This window comes from Aulonocara sp. 'chitande type north' Nkhata Bay, linkage group LG6, assembly GCF_057382095.1.
Source record: "Aulonocara sp. 'chitande type north' Nkhata Bay isolate Kocher_YH1m ecotype deep benthic linkage group LG6, A_spYH_male_GT1.1, whole genome shotgun sequence".
NCBI lineage: Eukaryota > Metazoa > Chordata > Actinopteri > Cichliformes > Cichlidae > Aulonocara > Aulonocara sp. 'chitande type north' Nkhata Bay.
Genome location: NC_141349.1, coordinates 29,379,431 through 29,398,622, shown reverse-complemented (window position 1 = coordinate 29,398,622; position 19,192 = coordinate 29,379,431). Strand labels below are relative to the sequence as shown.

The window sequence follows — 19,192 nt, the reverse complement described above, 5'->3', positions numbered from 1 at the left end:
TGGCATTGGCAGAAGTCACAGTGTTGCCTAAGATCACTCAAGTGAAACCAGAAAGTATTACAGGCTTTGACAATGCCGCTCATCAAACCACCATGCATGATTACGTCACCTGATAAAAACTGCATCAAATATGCAGAGCAAAGATGTGACGATAAAGTTAAAGAAGTTTTATTTTCCACAAACATGAAGGAATATTAGGAGTACATTTGAATGAGTGGAACTTTGTTTGTTCTTTGCTTACAAGAATTTATGTTTCTCTGTCTGTAAGATGCTGGCATTAAAAAATAGTTTTGGCCTTCGTAGTAGTTTATGATGCCTTTACTTATGTCTGTGTCTGTGAGTGAAATGTGGATCAAACAGTGCAGAATATTCCACGTATTTATCTTCAGAAACTCCTGAGCTGCTTTCAGAGTGTGAGATGAGAGATGAATGATGAGCCCTCTGCACTTCTGAATTCATTAGACCCGATTCTGCTGTCTGTGACCCAGTACCACTAAAAGCCATGTATGCCCATGCCATTATACTCCCTCTTCTGCCTTTTATACCATGTTTTTTGTTTATTACGTTCGGGAGCATGAGACATACCAAGCCTTTTTCCACCCTATTTTCATCCTGGCTTTCTGATAAGGGTTCTTTGGCTTTATATGCCCAAACAATGCTGTTCAAGGACTTGTCTGGCTTTTGAAGATATTTTTTTTTGGCAATAATACATGGATAATAAAAGGAATAAAAGGCTGTCATCCCTGTATTGTACTGTTTAGTTCCAGGAAATCTCATTAAGTTTGACAATGCTTACTTAGTTTATAAAGTTCTAAAAACAATGGCTTTTATATTCTAGACAAAGGTTGGGTTGTACTACAGAGGAAAACATCTTTTTTTAATGTCTTACGGATGTTTTAGTATGACTTATCTGATCATGACAGACAGAAAAGCATTGCTGTTTTGCTGTCTCCCTCCTGAGTGTTCCAAACCAAAACTAATTTATAAATGCAAAAGTCAAAGTTTGTTAGAAATCACCTGGAAAGACAGATTAATTGTGATGTTTCTCCATCCCACAGAGCATTGTGGCCAAATATGCATCTCAGTTTCGTGGAAACTCTCAGCATGATGCCCTCGAGTTCCTCCTCTGGCTTTTAGATAGAGTTCATGAAGATGCCAATTCCAGCCCTGACAACAACAACAGCAGCACCAAGACCAAAGCCAATGCCAAGGTAAGTCTGCGTCACCGGTTTTTACTGATCCGCCTTGTCTGGTTTGAAATCATTGTTTGTTATTCAGGCCAGTTACTTCACTGTTAAAAAATAGAGTAAAAAATGTAAATACTTCAGAAACAGAAGTTTTAGTAAAATAATAACATAATCTCCTCTTGGGTCTTGGCCACTGTTTTCATTTTGTTAGTACCTTGGATCTCTTTGTGTAAAAAATGTATAAATTCAATACTAGTTATATTCAGTTATATTCATCACATTCAACTCCTTAGTTTTTATCATTACAGCCTTGATAAATTGAATAAATACATATCTGCAATGTTACGTGGTATTATAAATTATTAATATGCAAACCTGTATTTGTTTCTGAGTTTATTTAGTATTTGAGTTTTATTCAGATTTTTTTCCCAATGCTTCAAGTAACAAACAGCAGATTTTTGTATCCACTGAGCACTTGTAAAGTTCTTCAATTAAAAGAACATTTAAAGCCAATAACCACAAAAATATAGGATTAAACTGGCTCCAAGATCAGATACCTTCCTTTGGGCTGGAGCTTTATTAAAGCCAACGATCACCAACTTTCTGCTTAAGCTGGTTACCATAGCCCCAGTCACAGGTATGCTTTGCTGACTCTTGCAAGTTTGGAGTAGTGGGACAGCGCTGGATCTATTTTCATTGCTCACTCAAGTTGTTAAGATTTCTCAGACACCCCATTTCTCTGATCATTTCCAATTTTATTTTAAAAATTTGATATGACTGTTATGAGCTGTGATCAGCTTTAGTCCAAAGCTGAATCTTGGTCTCATTCGATTTCTTTTTAAACACACACAAAAGTGACAACTTTCTACAAATATACTTACACCTGACACTTCCAGGTTGCACTAAAATCCATCAAATTTGTTTTAACAGTGTGATCAAATTTAAATTGCAGAAGTGAATTTCACGAAAAACCCAAACAAACAAACAAACAAACAAACAAACAAACAAACAAAGCACTGTTAAATTATGCCAGTAAATGTATTTTGGGATGCAGTCTTGTGTTAATGTGGCAGTCTTAATCATGGTTTTCATTTTATTTAAGGAACATGGGTAAGAAAAGAAATATTTCTGGGGGAAATTCGTCTCTCCACCACAGACCTTAAATCTTCTCTGCTCCAAGTGGAGCTGAATCTGTGAAGGGTCAGAACGGTTTTGTTCTTTCAGCTGCAGTTGGTCTGAAATGAATCTTTGTGTGCAGTGACTGTTTTCTGAAGCTGCTGAAGTGGCAGTCATTCATTCCCACACTCTCCGTGTCCTCGTCTCTGTCTCTGATGTGGGATGCTCACCTTGCTACCGTGCATGTGGAGAATTAGAACTATCACACCAGAACTAGGTGTGATATGGTTAAAGGGAACAAATGGTAGACATGTCACATTTTATGGCAACTATAGTTTCTACTGCTACATTTTTTCTCGAGTCCCACTATTTTTTTTAAAAGATTATTGTTGACGGATACAAATTAACTTAATGTTAAATGTTAAAGCAGTTTGAATTTAGGTGGTTTTATTTTCTGGCTGTTTAAAAGAAAATGAGGATATTTTTGAAAGAGTTTTGGCTGCTTTAGGCTAAAAACTGGTGTTAGGGTTTAGTTGGCATGGTTAATAAAAGGGAAATGGGCTAGAAAATGCATCATGTCCATGAATGTCTTTACAAATATTTGTGTATTTTATGACACTGAATACTAAATGTGAAAACCTGCTGTGATCAGCATCCACTCTGACATCCCTCTTGTGTTTAATCACGTATGCTAAGTATCATCCTGTTTCTTCAGTTCATCTGGAGTTTGCCAACCATGCGGCCTCCGCTACAGGCCGCCAGCTGAGGACTTGGTAGTAAATGAATACTGTTACAAGCTTAACTGTTGCTGCACTGCCACCCAATGTCCAGCTCCCCCACTCTGACACCAGTGCTAATAGCGGCTGTCCTTTATGCAACATAAACAGCTTAGGACTGTAGCTCTCATTAGGCTGCCAGTGAATCATGGTATGATAAAGCCGCTTTCCTCCACTGTGGCAGTGAGGCAGAGATGAGGAAAATAACTGGCTTTTTTCACACGAGCCAGGAATTTCGATTTATTTTATTTTTACTTTACATTTAGCATCAGTTTATGGACAAGGGTTCTGTGTATAAGGAGTTTTATTTTCTTGTTTTTCTTCCCTGTTACCTAAAACTGTCACGGTCTGCGGAGGCAGACCGTGCGGAAAGGTGTGTGGTGGACCCAGGTGCGAACACAAACGAGGATGCAGGAGTGGATTCCAACAAAACGAGCCTTTTATTATGGCTGATGAAAAGAACAAAAACAGAATGAGGGCAGCATACGTGTAGTACTCAACAGAAAACCTAAACTGGACAAAACTAAGGAAAGACTATGGCTGGAGGTACAGAACACAGGAGGTGGTAACACAGACGACGCGAGACAGACTGTATGAAACACAGAGACTAAATACACATGAGGGATGATCAGGGGAAGTGGCCACACATGGGAACACAGCTGACACACATGAACTTAACGACAGGACAGAAGGAGTGAAACTGAATACACTGACCGTGAATACAGACTTTCAAAGTAAAACAGGAAACATGGAGATTAGACAAGACACATGAACCGGGGAGACGTAGTACAGGGGAGATGACATAACCGACAGCATGGACTTGACAATATAAGACACGCAGACATAAACACACGAAGGGCAAGGGAGACTTAATACACGGGTAATATGTACAAATGGCTGGACTGCCTTAGTGACCCTAAACAAAGAATAAACATCAAAATAGGCTAAAACACAAAACACTGGGTCGCACGACCCAGGACCATGACAAAAACTCTTTCATTTTTCTACAAACTGATTTCATTCATGCAGCACTGTTGTAATTCAAAAACCTTATATGCATGTATGGTTTTACAATATTTGATTAAGTGGAGATTGTTTGGAAGAACTGAACATTTATTAAGATACAAAATTCAGTTAAGCTATTTGGCGATTAGACTCCTATGAATCATAGCAGACTGGAATCCCAGCAGTGACAGGAATTAAAACAGGACTTCCTGGAGTCTAGACACTGGTGCTGGTGAAGATGAAGAGAGATGTTTGGGTGGCGCTCTGAGGGTCCAGGGTGAGGCAGAGATGGGTATGAGGTGGGTTGCATGAGAGTCTGAAAGGTAGAATGACAGAAGAGGACTGGGATTTTAAAGCACACAGCATGGAGGCTGATTGGCTCAGAGAAGGCTGGAAAGGAGATGATTAGACTACATAAATGATGATCAGTACTGAGTTTTGGAAAGTGGAAGGGATATAAAGGCAACCCAGGAAAGCAGTCAGAAGAATGATTATATATCTCACTTATTGAACAGAAGCATAAGCTTATTTAGTGATGAAATCTATGTTTGACAGTTGGATTAAAAAAACATAAAAAATATTCAGTGAAGACACTCTTCAACTGCCCAGACTGTGGTTTTGTTTTCTTCTTTCATTCCATTATACTCAACTGCAAAGTAGCCTTTAATCAGATAGCAATCGGCTCTTACACACACTCCCCATCTTAGCTGTTTTAAACCTGTGGCTAATCTGTTTTTATCTCCTACTTACAGATTGGTTGAGACTTGAGTTTAGAAAACTAAGTTAAATAACAACAAAATCCATGGTGTGAAATTCACAACAATCCTTCCTGTGCATAACCTCATAGTAAGTGTTGTTCCACTTCCTTGTGTGGGTCCAGTCACACTGAATAGTCACATAACAAACATTTGATATCAATCAAAATGCTCATTCACAACTAAGGCCGCTTTTGTGCATCCACATTTTATTTTAGTTTAAATACTTAAGATTTTTAAGGTCCACGATCTTGCAGCTGATCTTTCAACTGATTGGTCAATCAGCTAATCATTTTAACTCTGGTTTATTTCCATCCTGTATTGCACAATCCTTTTTTTTTTTACAGGATATATACCATTTGTCAAACTTGCTGTCCCTCAGGTTGTTTAATGTATCAGAGGCCTGTTTGGTTAAGCTTACTTTAACAACAGCACGCATACTTAATATTTATTTTACCTCCTCTTGAGAGCAGTTCTTTACATTACAGGAGCTACACCCTCTACAAGCTGTACCTGCCTCTTTAATGAATTTTTTTGACAACCTTGTGATGTTCCACATTTTTCCTGTCTCATCTTTATTCTTGTCATCATCTGTCCTCTAGAGATGTGTTGAAGTGTTCAGGGGGAAAAAACGATTTCCTCTTAAAACATGAATATACTCAAGTTTGTTTTTCACCTATTGCTTTGCTGAAGGCCTTACACCGATTATCAGGAAAACACAAACATGTTGTATTATGTACTGGATGCAAGATGTGAAACACTGTTTCGCTCATATTTTCAAGGTTTGCGATAGTTTTTGGGAAAAAACTGTGAAAACCATCGATTTCTTTATATTTTGCTGCGGAAATGGAAAATATGTCCGATGAGTTAAAACATGCAGAAATACAGTATTCAGGGCAAATACAGAGTTTGCACAGTTCTGATGAGTTTAAATGTTCTTCATCACAGTCTGGACTCAATGCATTGTTGCTTAATACCACTTTAAAAACATTAGAATAAGGTTTGATTGGAATCAAAATATAAAACACTCAAAGATGGCTCTAGAGTTTTCCACAATATTGAATGCCTGCATGTCCACAGATTAACAAAACTATGAGCTGAAGGCCAGTCAAAATATCGCCTGAGGTTTGTTAGTGACATATTCTATGAACTGCAAATCTGTTTAATTGAATGTTCACACAGTATGGGGATAACTGGATATTTATTCATTGATTTCAGGCCTGTGTCTTTGGAGCTGCTGTGATGTCCTTGCTCTATGCTGTCTATCTTATTTTACACATTCTAGTATAGGTTTTAGATCCCCTGAGAGCCTGGTCATAATAAGCAGTTTACTGAATAGATGAATGGGTTATTGATTTATGAGACCTCCCGCTAGAGACAGCTGGTCTTTCTCAGTCTGTTTGAACAGACTCACATATACAGCGTGGCAAAACCAAGGTAAAAAGGTTAGAGCAGAAAAGTACAATACAAGTTTCAGCCCTTAAAGTTAAATAAAAGAAGTTAAAGTATTCTGACGCAGTATTGTAAAAACCAAGCTGGTTTCATAAAGCTAGAGTTTACTCCAAAAGCTATTGTTTTTTTGTTTGCTTAATATAATGGTAATGTGATATGGAGTATAAGCTTACACACAATGCAGTGCATTATATCGATAACCTTACAAATAATGGACTTGCTGTAGTGTGTAGAAGGGTCAAATGGCTTCAGAGACTTTGTTTCTGGAGCTCACCTGCTGTATAAGCGGTGTGACCAGTCCAGCAACTCTGCTCAAGTAGCATTACGTAAACATTACTGTGAACACACTGGAATGCAGCTCAGTAATGTTAATCCACCCTTCAATGGGACCTCACTAAACTTGCTTGGTTTCCTTCTCACTTCACTGGCTCCACATCAACAGCATTCCTTACCAGCTACCAGAAGACCAAAGTGAAGACGTGGTTATGTGCAGTCAAACAGTTGCTACTTGAGTATATAAAAAGAAAATCAAGAAGTGAAAAGATAAGATTAGTATAGTCTCCACTGACTCTTACACTGGCAGCCGAGAGCCTAGAGAAACGGCTTTAGCTACAAGTGTGGGCTATTTTTATTGACTCGCTGGTTGCCACTGAACATTGCTACCACTGCCTCAAAGCCATGACAGATTACATGATATTAGTGGCCTCATAAGTTGTGAATTGCAATGTTCCTTCTGCCTTCAGCAGCTCTAAATATATGGCGATTTTCTAGATTGTTGCAATACATCTGGTGAGAAAAACCAACAAACTAACAAACACTTCATATCAGGGACTAGTCTAAACTTCCCACTTGCTGAGTGCACACATAGAGCGGCGTTGCAGTTTTACCTCCGGCCTTTCCACGCATGGGATTTAGAGCAAGTGCGTTTAAAAACTCATCTGTCACAACCTATGGACAGAAGTGTGATAGAAGGTTTGCCAGTTCAACCCTGGTGCCAAAGCGCTGTCTATGCATTATTCAATTTTAAATGCCGATAGTTGTCGGCCTTTCTGCCCCAGGGGGTTGACTGTGGAGTGAGGAAGAGTAAAATCTCCCGGCCTCAGAGCAGAGTTTGAAATCGGGTCAGTGGTTGTGGTAAAGCGAGCAAGCCCTTTTATCAACAGGAACAGAAATAGTGAGTTTGATAGCTCTCCATGAGTTTTTGGCTCTAGATCTCCAGAGGGGTGGAGAGCAAATGTCAGTGAATGAATTAGTTGACAGGTAGGGCGATAGGGGGAGGTTGAGGCATCCTTGATCTGGTGTCTTCTTCAATGGTGTCAGTTATCAGGACATCGACACTCTTAGATCGCATCTGCCTCCTGCGCCTGTCAAAAATGCAAGTGTCTCTGTCTCTCACTATGGGAGACAGAGACGTGTTTCACACTAATAAAAATGGAAATCTGAAAGAAGGGAGATATATTTGTTTGAGAAGCTGCACTTTGCTGTATAGTGATGGCTCAAAATAAAGCAGAAAATGCTCCAAGTTAACCGTGGAACTGTTCAAACAAGTCAACGCTGCTACAGAATGCTAATAATATGATGTTGACAAGAAAAATGCAAATGTTGAACATAGAAAAATCTAGTTGAAAATACTACTGTTGAGCGTCAAGGAGCTGCTAATATTTCATATCTCACATTGTAAATAGGAGCCTTTATGAAATTTTAAAAGCAGCTTTCAAGTCTCATAAAACTTAGAATCTTCCAAACCTTTTTCACTACAAACTAATCTCTCAGTAATATTAGTATCTGAGTGCCAAAGGAACGCCTGATATGGTTTTGTGACTTCAAAAACATGATTGATCATATGTCGAGAATTTACCATCTAATTATGACAAATGTTCATTAAATATTAAAAAGAATAATTGAGGATTATATGCCTGTAACATTAATGCGTTCTGCCAAGATGCTACTCATTATTAAACAAGTCAGGATTATATTTTACATGTAGCCAGCTGCTGAACTGGTGACTTTCATATTCCCACCTTGAAATTGTGTTGATTGATTCAAACTGACCAAAAGTGATACCCTAGGGTTGTAATTCCTGTTGCCTTTTGGGATAGTTGTTGCTTATGAGACCAAGCTGGATTGAATCACTTTTTGTAATTGGGGTGTTAATAGTGTGCATGAAAAATCATAGCATAGGTGGTATATTAGGATTCTCATCTTAAGTCTTGAGATCCAGAAAGTTTTTGACATTTCCACCTGACATCGACCATGAAACGTGTCACTTTTGCGTCGGCTACCTGCAAGGTTGCACTGTTAAAAGTTCTAGTTGTTACTTACTCATTTTTTGGTGTGTAGTTTAGTGCATTTGCTCAGTCAAAACATCTTGCTTGTTGATGAGAACGGTCTTTAGGTGTGACTGTTGTAAGTCTGTTGTAGGTTAGATGTTATAGATGCATCTTCAACTTTTAATGATAACAGGTTAATAAACTGACCAATCAAAACGTGTTTTCTTGTTATGTGATGCTAGGAAAGGACAGATTTAATCTTAACAGCACCATCAATGAGACATTTTAATAATTAAATGTGAACCTGAAACCGTTCGTTGACATTTGTTTGTTAAGGTGGCCTCCGTATTTCTCTGTACCAGTTGAGTGCACAAGCTGTGTTTCTTGGCAGTATCATGGATCAGTTCACAGAAATTCTCAAACTAGCCATGAACAGGCAGAAAAAGCAGCATACTCTTTCATGGGTAGACAGTCAGCCTTCACAACAAAACAAAAAGATATGGATGCAGTAGATGTTCAATTTCACTCACAAAACCCCATGTTTGTCCCTAATCAGAATGATTTCCTATTAAAATGTTACACAATCTCTTGTATTTAACAATAACTGATGGAGAGAAAGGATGACCATCAGACAGGTTCTTCTGTTGTGAAACCTTGACCCCCTCCCTCTTTACTGCCCAGCTTGCTTCTCCCCTCCTTCTCTGTGGCAGTATAACCCTTAACATAGCAAACACCGGGCCAGCCACCTGATTGTAACAGCAAGTGACATTTCCAAGATGCCACAGATTCCTCCTGACAGAGAGAGAATGCTCATTCCTGAAAGAAACATCCTGGAGTTTTATCCTGGAGTTATTATTCTTTGTGCGTGCGTGCGTGCGTGCGTGCGTGCGTGTGTGTGTGTGTGTGTGTGAGACAAGTATTTCTTTTTGATGCAGTTTTCAAAGAGGGTTACCATTGGAAAAAAAAGGGGGGGTAAATGTTTGATGTTGAAAAGAACTCTCGCAGCATGTTGTTGCCGTGTTGGATCCTGTTGGCTTGTTAAGGCCTTCACAACACTGAGGCTGTACATCTGTAAGTAAGATGCAGGAACCTCTGTGTAGCAGTGTATCTGAGAGTGATGTGTTTTATCAGTGTGAAGCAGTCTGGACCGAATGGACTAGGTCAGCTAATCCCACTTTGCTATCCTACCACTCTAATAGGATTTACATGAGGGGGGGTGGAGACCTCCGGTCTTTGAAATATTTCTCCACATATCTTTTTGCCTTCTCTTTCTTGCCACGGCTTCATTCATAATTCACCTCCAATGTTCAAATGTCTTTTTAAGCCTCTTTCCTGACGTAATATCTTGATCTACTAGCTAGTGAGGGATGGATGAATGAGTAAGCCTTATCGTGCCCTGTCACCCATCCACCACCGCCCACCCTCTTCGTACACTCTCTGAAACTCTAAAGAGACATAATGCAGATTTTTTGGGCTGGGCTTGTGTGGCTGTGGGTATTGAGATGAATACTTTGGCCTGATTTCCACTGCCCGGCTCTGACAGTGCTTTGGAATTCCTTTGTATCAAGCCTGAACTGATCAATACGTCACCTATACTTTTGTGTTAGCCTTGAAATTTAAGACAACCTTCCTCTGTTTTAATTTAATTCATTGCATCATCCCTCAAAAATTCACCGAAGCAAATTGCAAGAAAGAGGATGTAAAGTGAAAGAGAATAAGAAGGAGGAACACTAGCACTATGCCCACTAGAGCTTATGAGTCGAAGTACTTTTTTTGTTTTTTTTCTTGTGAATTCAGAACTTTCGTAGTATGCATGGCTGTGGGAGAGTTCGCAGAAAGGAAACAAAGCAAGGAAGAAAAGCCTGAGGACACTATTACATATGTCCAGTGCTGAGAGCGGTAACGGAGAAGGTTGGGATTTTCTGCGAGAGTTTCAGAGTTAAGAACAGAGATGAGACCCCGCAGAGAGATAAGGTCAGAAACAATCCATATTTGAGCATTTTTCTGTTTATTTGTTTGAACACAGTGTCTTATTTTAAGCAAGTGTTCTGAAGCAGCAGGATGCCACTGTTGTAGCTGCTAGTTTTATACCACAAGGCTGCAACAGAAGTTCAGCTGATAAAGGTGATGAAAACAGTCTGGAAACAAAAACCATCAGAGCTATTTTCAAGCCACTAAGCAATGTTTTGACAATGTTCTGTAATGACACCTAACAAGCTGTTTACTTGCTGTACAAGCGGCTTCTGTAGAGGTTTAAGGAGGGATTTTTGCTAAAAGCAGCTGTGACAGTTGACCGATTGGTAAAGGTAGAAAGAAGGGGGCCCTTAAACACTGTTCAAGAGTCTAGTTTCTTTTTTATTTACCTATTTTCTTCACGGCAGTGGATTTTTACAGCATATTTACTGTGCAATGGTGAAGAAAACTAAAGCTAACAAGAGAAATAAAGAAGAAAAAAAGTAGCAAAACTCTAACACAGCTCATGTACAGGTACAACTTTTCACCAGTTCACCCCTTGGCACTGCGACTTTCTGTGAGGGGCAGTTTAACAAACAAATGCCTCTTGGGGGGACCAGAAGCTTCTTTCTATTTAGCCAGGTGCCCTCTAACCAGCCTCTCTTCCAAGATCATCTTCTCATGCACCTTCAGCCCAGATCCAGACTGATATTTCTTAAATTGCTCTTTTGGAGACTGTAAATTCTGACACTGATGTTTCTGATCATCACTAGTGTGAGAGAAGGGTCTCCAGCTTTAACCCACAGACTAAACAGCAGCTTTCAGCGAAAAGTAAATAGTGGCCAAGAACACCAGGTCAGGAGTTTTTACTGTCACAGGGATATTCTGCTCTAATGTCCTGATGCGTCTGAGCGAGACTGCTCAGCAGAAATGTCCCGAACTGTGGTGCATGTCACTTTACACAGAGCCTTTTTGAACAGATCAACATAATCTTCACTCACCACCCACCCTAATCACTAACGAATAAAAATTGCAGCAGCTCTATAATGAGTTCAAAGGTGCACAAGATCAGTGGTTAGACTTAAATCAAGTATGATTTGGCACGTATTGACTTTTAGAGTCATAGTCTGGGAAGAAAGACAAGAAAGTTAAATAAGTTAGAGGAGAACTGTCAGGTATTGACTGTATATTATTCTTTAAAGAACATCTATCCAAAAGTGATTCACCCTTAAGCCAAACTTTACCAACTCCAGCACAGCTGAAAATGATATCTTTAGTAGCAATGGTGTGACTGCCATGCAGATAACTACTATGAAGTTGGCTGGACTTGTAAAAAATAGAAATCTGCCTCTACCTTTATCCGCAGAGCACTCCTACAGAGGAGTGCTGTGACTGAAATGCCATGCTACAGGAGGTTATGAAAAATTAAAAATGTCCTCTCAGGGGGTAAAACAGTCACAGAGAGAGGGAGACAGAGACAGACACAGAGGAGATCTATAAGTGGCAGCAATGTTAGCCCAGCGATTGATTCGTGCTCAGGAGATTGCCGCAGATACATCCTGCTGACCGCCTCCTGTCCTTCCTTCGTGACCTACAGGCATCACTTCTGGGAGTGTTAATGTGTGACACAGCGTGGAAAAGCTTTCAACAGAGCTTTTAAAACTTCCCTATTTTTTAAAGGAGTCAACAGGACAGAGATCTGGCTTGCTAGCCCTCTTTTACTTGCCGCTTTCTGTAACTCTCTTTTGTTTTTCTTTTTAAGTTTTGACGGGCGTACTTTCTATTTCAGAACTTGTTCATGCTACGTTCTACGGTCAGTTCTCCTGTCAGTTCTCCTGTCAGTCCTCCTGTCAGTATTTACGAGTAAATTATAGACACTGGCACCAACCTGCTGTTAGGCATTTACTGCAAAACGCTTTTAATGAGTTCGACTATGTGAATTAAATATTCACAACATTTGTTTGGAAACATTTAATCAAATCTATTAATATTTCAAAGGAAATCCTTTTTTTTTAGATGTTCAAGAGCAGCTGATAAACTTGTTCTGTACTCAACTAGAAGCCAAGGAAGTCAAACAGACAGCAAGTGGAAAGTAGAGAGAGATTTGTAGGACTTAGGATATTTTGTAGGGTATAGTGTAGTGTATTATTTTTGGAGGAGGGGACACTAATAGGTCACCAGCTACTGCAGACCAGTTTTTATGTCTCTACAGTGTTGACAGCCATGGCTGAAGGCAGATGTCCTTTGCACTACTTTTTTGTTGCTGTGAACACAGAGTTTTACGAACACCTCAAATTTGTCACTAAATGATTTAGACTCACGCAGGGTTAGAATTTGGTGGTCAAAGGTCATTTTGACCTCACAGAACACATTTGGCAGTGACTTGCTCATGTATAACACTTTTTAGGATGTATAAAATAACATACTGTCAGCTACTTCATACTCCACAACTAGAACAAGAAAACCTAATCATGTTATTTTAGTTTATTTTTACTTATATAACCTTATATTCTTAAAATTGTTACAATTTGTTACAGAAAATGGCATCCTTTGACGTTAAATATGGATGTAAACTTGACTAATTGGTGGAGGTATATAACCGCAAGGTGGTAATTTTATTACACCCTGCAATTAGTTATTTTCTGAAGTGCAGTACATTTGTCTCTTGTCAGAATGCCTTTTGGCTATTGAAAATTACTCAGCAGGTTTAATCATAGGGTAAATTGCATGAAAGGTGCAAAATTAGCTCTGTTGATTATGGTACCAGATCTCATGTGTTTTTTGCCTAGTTATTCATAAGAAGATACAGATACCTGTGGGCTGTTATTCACTTGTAAAATGTCAGGAAGGTAACAGGAAGCCAGGAAGAATAATCATTCAGTCGTAAATCCTCCAATGAGTTCCTGCAACATTTTTTAGTGCTTACTGCCTTGTGTTGTCTTCTGCATGAAGCAGTGTTTGTTCCTGAAAACTGGTCTTGCTGGTGGCTATGCAAACTGAAGGAACATGTGAATATACTTTTTGTTGATGATATTCAAGTAAGCAAAGTGTAAACTAGAGGTTCAACGTTCACGTTTGTTCACTTCCACCACACCCACCTTCAGATTCTTGGCGTCCTTATATGGTTGTCTCTTCCTGACACCTGTGCGCCTGTTGAACAGGACCCGTCTCTGTGATGCAGTCTGACCTGTTCCTGTCTCACCAGCTCTTTAGTGTTTGTCATTGTCCTCAATGGCCTGAAACTCTAATGATTTATTTATATCTTGCTTAAGTTCAAATCATTTATCATAATATCCAATGAAGAATGAAAATAAATAATACAAAATAACTGATTTGTATTTGATTAAAAACATAATTATGAATAATCTTGGCATAGTTCCGAGGCTTAAAATAATATAGATTTTTAGTCCCTCAGCTTGTTTTGAGTAGTGTGACACTTTTCATTGTAGCTGTGTGTGTGTGTGTGTGTGTGTGTGTGTGTGTGTGTGTGTGTGTGTGTGTGTGTGTGTGTGTGTGTGTGTGTGTGTGTTTCCTGTTGGTTTTACTGCAGCTTAAGTACTAATGTGCCAGTGTGGCAGATTTTCCAGAAGGATAAAGGGTTTAAAAAGAGGCACTGACTTTGCGTGGCTCAAAAAACAGAAGCACTTTAATCGGTGATGGCAGCATTATTATTTACTAGAATGGCAAAAATACAAAGTAATGCATAAAATGTACTATCCACATATTATTTTACAGTAGTTAAAAAACCAAGAACTCTGTCAATTGCTGATAATTTTGCAGCATTTTAGTCAAAATTGTTAAAGCCTAAATCTTCAAGAAAAACCAAAACAACAACAAAAAAACCTACTATGATGGTCACTTAACCACTCTTGCTATTAAGCATCCATCCAACCATCCATCAGCTTATCCGGCACCAGGTCGTGGGGGCAAAAGCCTAAGCAGAGAAGCCCAGACCTCCATCTCATTGGCCACCTTCTCCAGCTTGTCCGGGAAAACACCAAGGCGTCCTGGGTCTGGCCTGGGGCCTTCTCCCGGTGGAACATGCTTTTAACATCTGACCCAGAAGGCACCCAGGAGGCATCCTTGTCAGATGCCGAACTGCTGCAACTTGCTCTTTTTGATGTGGAGGAGTAGCGGCTCTGAGCCCCTCCCAGATGCCCGAACTCCTCACCCTATCATAAAATTAGAGGCCAGCCACCTCTCTGAGAAATCTCATTTCTGCCGCTTGTATCCACGATCTTGTTCTTTTGGTCACTACCCAAAACTTGTGACCATAGGTGAGGGTAGGGACATAGATCAACCAGTAAATCGAGAGCTTTGCTTTTACGCTGAGCTCTCTCTTCCACGACAGTCCAGCACAGCGTCCGCATCACTGCAGCTGCAGGGATGCACCAATCCATCTGTCAGTCTCCCGCTCCCCTCTCCCTGCACTCATGAACAAGACGCTTATGATTCTTAAACTCTTCCACTTGGGGCAATAACTCAAGCGGGCACTCCAACCTTTTCTGGCTGAGGACCATGGCCCCCAGAATTGGAGTTGCTGATTCTCATTCCTGCCACTTCACACTTGGCTGCTAATCACTCCAGTGTGAGCTGGATGTCACCACCTGATGAAGCCAACAGACTCACATCATCTGCAAAAAGTTGAAGATCTTGCGGATCTTTAAGCTCTATTAAATGTGCTATTAAGCAATGAGCTTATATTTGACGACAACCTAGGGGGGTTGGAGTTTGGCACTGCTCATGTAAGAGTTTGGCCACCAGCTACATGGGGAAGCATGAATCTCAGGTATCATTAGACAAGCAACCTTCAACACAGACCCACTGATAATTAGCTTCAGTTCTGCCGATCTTCACTACTCATATTTGGGCCTGTTTTGGTCTGGAGTCACAGTTTCTTGCTACACCAACAGTTAAGTGTTTAGTTGGCAAGTCATAACATGAACACCTGTAGCCCTTTTATCACACCCCCTTTACCATTTTGCAGCCAAACCATTAGCTGGGTGGCACAGTGACACAATTATAAGCAATGTCATATTTATAATATTTATATAATAATATTTATTTGCACTTACTTGTATTTTTTTTTATTTCTATTTTACATTTCCATGTGCAGGTAAGAGTAATAAGATGGCAGATTCAGCTGACAGTTTTAGTGGCTTTTTCTGGAATTCTATCCATAAAACACTGATTCCTACACGGAGACACGTTGAAAGGCCTCTGGAATATTTCTCTGAAGTTGCTGCTGTGTTGGTTTTTAAAATCAATAAAGGAGCTTTTGAGAACATCACCTCTATATGAAACTGAAATTCAAATCTCTATGTCTTATTTGTTTATATTTTCTGTTTGGCTTTGTTGACTTTATTCACAAAGTTGGCATCAGAAGTGTTGTGACTTTTCTTTCAGGATACTGGCCAACCTCGTGCAATTCTTATTGTGTCTCTCAGTACAGAGTAGAAAAGTTTTAAAAGTGTTTTTATTTATTTACATATTCAATCTGTGCAATTTCCTGCATTGTCCACAATATAACACTGTCAAATTACCTTAGCTAGTTTTAAAAGATGTCAAGTTGCCTTTTAGCAGTGGATCTCTTTCTGTCTTTCCCAGGATGCCAAGCGCAGATCAGCTTTGGTACTTCTCTTTTTTTTCCTGATACAACCAGAGGCTCTGCCACTGGTCAACTCAGAGCACAACTTCATCAAAGCAAGCAGAGTCCTTCCTCTTAGGAAGCTAATTAATTCTCTCCCCTTCATCTCAAAAACTAAACCTAATATATTCTTCTAAATCAACATTTGTCTGAAAATAAACACTTCGGAATAAGAGACACAGAAAAACAGAGATAGGTGGTTCTAGCTTATAAAGCCAAGGCTGATTTGGCTGTCAGAGCTCTGCCAGTGCCTCTTGTCTCAGGCTGCTCGTTTTCTGTTCTGCCTTTGTTTTGGCCCAGCTGGCATCCCCATAGTAACAGCCAAAGAGTGGCGGGTCTTGCTGCACTGCATGAAATCAAGTGGATACACGCAGGGTTCTTGTGGGATAGGACTACGCTCAGAAGAAGTTCATGTGCAGCTGTTTGCGTGTGGCTTTTTGATCCAGAATCATAAAGAAACACAAGTGAAAGGGCAATTGTTTTGTTCAAAGAAAGCACAGAACAGCGTGGGCATATTTATTTGTTGCTGTGGACTCGAAATTTAATGTGAAAAGAAAGTGCCAGTAAAGAGAGGAAGTGAGAGTGGACAAAGGTGGTGAGAAGAGAGCAGAGAAATACAGGGGGAAGTGGGGTTAACAATGCCAGTGGTTTCCAGCATTATCTCCCAGATTGCCTTGTTACCATAAGCTAGCTTTGAATAGGCCGAATTAGCTGTAGCTGAAAGAATAGAGGTGAGTCAGCTGGTTTAATGCATGGACAGCATTTCTTTCATTCCTCCCCTGCTCTGGACCACATCCCTTCTGCCTCTCTGACTCGGTCCCTATGTTGCTCTGTCGGTGTCTCAATCGCATTCTTCTCTAGAAATTTCTCTTCTCTCACTCCCTTTAATCACACCAAGTTCCTGGTACACTTCAACGTAAAAATGATAATGTGGTTTCCTGTTCAGTTTTGTCACCAGCAAAATATGGCTGTCATTTCATTCATGTCATTTAAGCTTGACCTCACTTGACCTCACTAACTTAGGTACCAGTTTCCAGATTGTAAAGCAATTGTTGTTAGTTTGCTCGATGTGATTCTGTGGGAGCTTTCTTCCTGTTAAAAAGGAGTTTTTCCTTCCTGTTGTCATCAAGTGCTTGCTCACAGGGGGTCTTCTGATTGTTGGGGTTTTCTCTGTATTATTGTAGGGTCTTTACCTTATAATATAAAGCAGCTTGACGTGATTAATGTTGTGGTTTGGCGCTATATAAATATAATTAAATTGCACTGTATTAAAATATGGAGGCTTGTGTTTGGAATCTGACCAACTGTGGCGTCAGGTGGTGGTTTCTGCATTTTGTCCTGAGGATACAGTTAGTTCCATATATATTTGGACAAAAACAACTTTTTGGTTCTGCACATTACACAATGAGTTTAAAATGAAACAACTCAGATGCTCACACTTTCAGCTTTAATTCAGTAGGCTGAACAAAAAGATTTCACAAAAATGTGAGGAACTATAGGATTTTTTTTAACACGACCCCTTCATTTCAGAAGCTCAAAAGTAATTGGACAAATTAAATAACTGAAAATAAAATGTTAATTTCTAATAATACTTGGTTGAAAACCCTTTGCTGGCAATGACAGCTTGAAGTCTTGAACTCATGGACATCTCCACATGCTGGGCTACCTCTTTTTTTAATGCTCTGCCAGGCTTTTACTGCAGCGGCTTTTAGTTGCTGTTTGTCTTTGGGCCTTTCTGTCCAAGGTTTCGCCTTCAACAAGTGAAATGCATGCTCAATTTGGTTAAGATCAGATGACTGACTCAGACATTCAAGAATATTCCAGTTCTTTGCTTCAATAAACCCCTGGGTTGCTTTGGGTATATGTTTTGGGTCTCACTCGCCACTTGGCCACAGCGAGTTACTGGCATACATGGACAAACCAGGCACATTGGTAGGCTGGTGGACTGTCACAGCATATCCCACTGTGCAGTGCATCACAACAGATTGCCTCAGTGCAGCATTTCTGTATGAATGTAATGAAATTCATATCACAACCAGCTGATTTCTAAATCCACAGGTAGACCATGAAAGAGCAAAAGCTAATGGTACAGTAAGAGTAAGGCAGGCTCATGAGGTTAATAGCATTGCTTTTATTCATTTAGTTTTTAAAGAATGTAATGAAAACATCCATCTCTTATTGACCTTGTTCAGTCATGTTGGCTTTACATTCTGCTACTTTGAGAAAAGCTTGCAGACACTGTGTAGACACTGCTTGATTTTCTATCAGAAGCTTTTTGATTACAAAGTGCAATTAAATCAGCAAAGTTCTAGTTCTCCAATTGTGTTGACAAACGTACAAACATACTTTTGTTAAAACCTGCCCTGTGCTGGAATGACTGCCATTCAACTGGCAGCCTTTCTGTGAAAGACGAGAGTGGATCTGGCTGTGTTCAGAAGCAACCAGCAGCTACAGTATGTCAACACTGGCTTCCCTAATTCACACGCTCAGTGGGAGACATCATCTCTTCCTGCTGGAGACCGAAATCATCAAGCTGTGACCAGGAGTTAAAGTGTGGCCACTTCAACTCCTATAAAATGTTCTCAAAACACTGTAAAACTTACGAAGAGAAACTCGTCCACAACACACATGTCGAAAGGTATCTTAACTCTTTATAAAATAGTGAGCAGAGTTTAGAAAATAAAATTACACAGCTGTTAAAATGTGACTTTTGATTTCAAGGCTGTATATTGAAAATGTACATCATGATATAGTCATTATATTCCAAGCTGTTCTTTAAAAGATAATCTTTTTTTCTGTTGAGTCAGAAATGAATATTTTATTTTGAAGGTTGTGTCCAAGGTCCACGCATTTTATTTTCTTTGGGTCCTGCTTCTTTCTTTTCTATGGCATCTTTTATAACAAGAGGAATAATTATTTTGAGATACATGTTTCCTTTTTATTTGTACCTGTGAACGCACACTCCTCAGATGCCATGTCTAATTTTCTAAGAAACATCACGTCAGCATGTTATGCAACGTACTAAATTCAG

At 39.6% G+C, this 19,192-nt stretch overlaps 1 protein-coding gene across 1 annotated transcript in view; it reads left to right on the top strand.

Annotated features, from left to right (window-relative positions):
* The window catches only part of usp43a (ubiquitin specific peptidase 43a), a 131,443-nt gene that overhangs the window by 9,796 nt on the left and 102,455 nt on the right, over positions 1 to 19,192 (top strand). Inside the window, exon 2 of the mRNA XM_086296175.1 lies at positions 1,059 to 1,211. Coding sequence (XP_086152301.1) covers positions 1,059 to 1,211 — 153 coding nt within the window. The remainder of the gene's footprint in view (positions 1 to 1,058; positions 1,212 to 19,192) is intronic.